The sequence below is a fragment of the Microtus ochrogaster genome, unplaced genomic scaffold, assembly GCF_000317375.1.
Source record: "Microtus ochrogaster isolate Prairie Vole_2 unplaced genomic scaffold, MicOch1.0 UNK1, whole genome shotgun sequence".
Taxonomy (NCBI): Eukaryota; Metazoa; Chordata; class Mammalia; order Rodentia; family Cricetidae; genus Microtus; species Microtus ochrogaster.
The window spans coordinates 16,642,255-16,645,185 of NW_004949099.1; the positions used below are offsets into that span (position 1 = coordinate 16,642,255).

General features: G+C 35.3%; 1 protein-coding gene across 2 annotated transcripts in view; it reads right to left on the bottom strand.

Moving 5' to 3' along the window:
* Positions 1-2,931, bottom strand: part of Cntn3 (contactin 3) — a 374,705-nt gene that overhangs the window by 170,690 nt on the left and 201,084 nt on the right. For both annotated transcript variants that reach the window (XM_026788227.1, XM_026788228.1), the window contains one exon: positions 838-933. In XM_026788227.1, coding sequence (XP_026644028.1) covers positions 838-933 — 96 coding nt within the window. The remainder of the gene's footprint in view (positions 1-837; positions 934-2,931) is intronic.

Below are 2,931 nucleotides of genomic sequence, written 5' to 3' on the forward strand. Positions count from 1 at the left end.
AATACATGAACCAGTATGTAAGGACAGTGGGTATGGATTATGTCTCAGCACTGAGATCTGTATTAGTGAAAAGCATATCTGCTGTGGAATAATGCCCTTGTACACTGTAAAGGTTTGTCACTCATAATAGATTAATAAAAGGCTGATTGGCCAGTAGCCAAGTAGGAAGTATAGGTGAGGCAACCAAACCAGGAGAATCTTGGGAAGAAGAAAGACAGAGATGCAGCTGCAAGCTAGACACAGAGGAAGCTAGATGAGAATGCTTTTCTGAGAAAAGGTACATAGCTAAACATAGATAAGAATTATTGGATAATTTAAGTCATAAGAGTTACTTAGTAATAATCTTGTACTATAGGGCAAACAGTTTATAATTAATATAAACCTCTGTGATTTATCTTTTAATGAATGGCTGTGGGACTGGGCGAGACAGAAACTTCCATCTACAAGCATCATTTCCATTTAAATCTGACCTGGCCTTGGCCATCTTCTTCTATTATAAAGCACCGACAAAGGCATTCTATTTATGTTAGTCACTAATACTCCGCCCATCTTAAGGGTTAATGCGTGTTATTTGAAGAGATTTCTTTCCTTCTTCACCTCCAATCTCACCATACTTACACATTTGTTTCAAAAGCTGAAATAAATCAAGATGATTTGAGGTAGAATCACAGAGCCTAGACAACAGTTATTGGGTTTTGTTTGAGTTCAGCCAAGAGTACCTAAAGCTGGTCATCCAGCTTCACAGGGTGAATCTCAGAAACAGCTCTGGAGTGTGAAGTGCAGGTCTTGCACTAGAACCTCATGCATACGATAAGCAGAATAGGGAATAGTACTCACCACCAGAGTGCGGTGGGGGTCCGCAGAGAAGGACTACTCCCTGACCTTCACGGACAGATACTGTGCTTCTCATTCTGGTTTTAAAATTTTCAAGATCTAATTAAAAAAGAAAGGAAGACAAATATTTCAGAAAGAAAACCAACATGTTCTCTTTCCTTGAAGACAGATCTTCAAATCTCTCCGTAGGAACCCCAAGAGAATGTTTGCATGCAGGAAGAGGTAGGATTTGATGTCTTTATCAAACCTTCTAGAAAATCAGCTATATGAATACAATACAAATATATACTCATGAATCCCATGTTGCAGTAACAGGATTACAATGGTATGGGGCATCCAAAATAGTAAGGTGTATGTGAGAATAAAATAACCACATAATAAGATTCAAGGTAAACAAAGAGGTTTCCTGGCGTGTGAATATGATGGCCATATCCACCCTGGTACCTTACTACATGCTAATGACAGAGAGCCCCAGTGTCTGAGCACCCATTCCCAAACTCCTACTTTATAACACTTGGTCATAAGAAGCCTGTACAAACTTTATTCCCTACCTGTAATTATTCATATTTATGGAACAATTCAGAAACAGACAGTTTCTAGCTAGCAGTCTGATTAATGTCGTTAAGGGTTCTATGGACTGTATATATCACTGGAAATAACCAAGTAAGTAAAACTTTGAACACAGCATTAAGTTGAATGAATATGCATACTATTATTTATAGTTGCAAAAAAACACTAGTTATTTATGTAATCACCCAAAGGATCACTTTCAAAAATTCAATAATGTATTTTAAAAAATCAAGCTATGGCAAATACTATTTTTATTATTAGCAGCAATTTTTTGTAAAAGCATAATTTCTTCCAATAACAACTCAAGATAACACATATAGATTTGGACTTCCTAGCTTAACTGACCACAGAGCAAAACGACTATTGACTTCCTTTTTTAAATAGCTAAAGTCTATACAAATTGTTACCCTTTATCTGTGTTCCAAGTAAATACCACAATAAACTCATTGATTCACTAGAAAATACAATGCTTAATTAAGTCTTTGTAGGAAATGGAAGGAAGTTTCTCTAACTTCAAATAAAAATCTATGAGAATTATACAGTTTACCATGTATATATGAAGGATTGCACTACATATTCATACAGCCACACACACACACACACACACACACACACACACACACACACACACACACACACACATAGATATATACTCATGCATGGTCACACACATACATATACCACCCCACAGCTCTTAAGCATTTTATAAAATGTCTAAGTGGTTAAAGTGCAATGTATAACAGAACATATCTTATAGAATAAAGTTTATAAAACTTCAACTTTCCTTTGATATACATAAAAAGACAAGGACTTATGTTCAAATTGATAAAACCTTAAGCTATAGACATTTAGAAGTATTCCAAGCACCGTAAATCAACAGAGCAGGCAAATGAATTCTTCTATTAAAGATTCTGTTGTTATTGATAAGTAGTATTGATCTTAGTTAGAGTGGAAGATGTCACCATAGTGAACAGGTGTAACCAGAAAAAAGGGAATTTAAGGATTCATTTCAATTAGAAACTAGTCTACCTAAATGTATGATATTATAACCTCTTAGAGATGCAGCAAAGATAAAAGAATCCTAAAATGCTAAAAGTCCTGTAGTGTGAGTTGTAACTAGAATGCTGAACCATTCAAACATTTAGATGCTAAATAAGAATGAAATCTACTCATAGAAAAGAAATTTTCAAAGATGCTTCTTTTTTTATTTTATATCTTTATTTTTAATTGATTTTCTATCAACTATGCATGCTAATTGATTCAGTGTGGAGTTCAAGAAATACTTATAGTGAGCACTAATCAAACCCAATCTCTCTTTGTACACACTTCTTTTCATCCTTCCCAACCTTTGGTCATCACTTTTTGACATTTAGGCCATGCACAAAACTCAAGTCAAAATGGATTAAAGACCTCAATATCAGTCCGAACACACTGAACCTGATAGAAGAGAAAGTGGGAAGTACTCTACAACACATGGGCACAGGAGACCACTTCCTACGTATAACCCCAGCAGCACAGACATTAAGG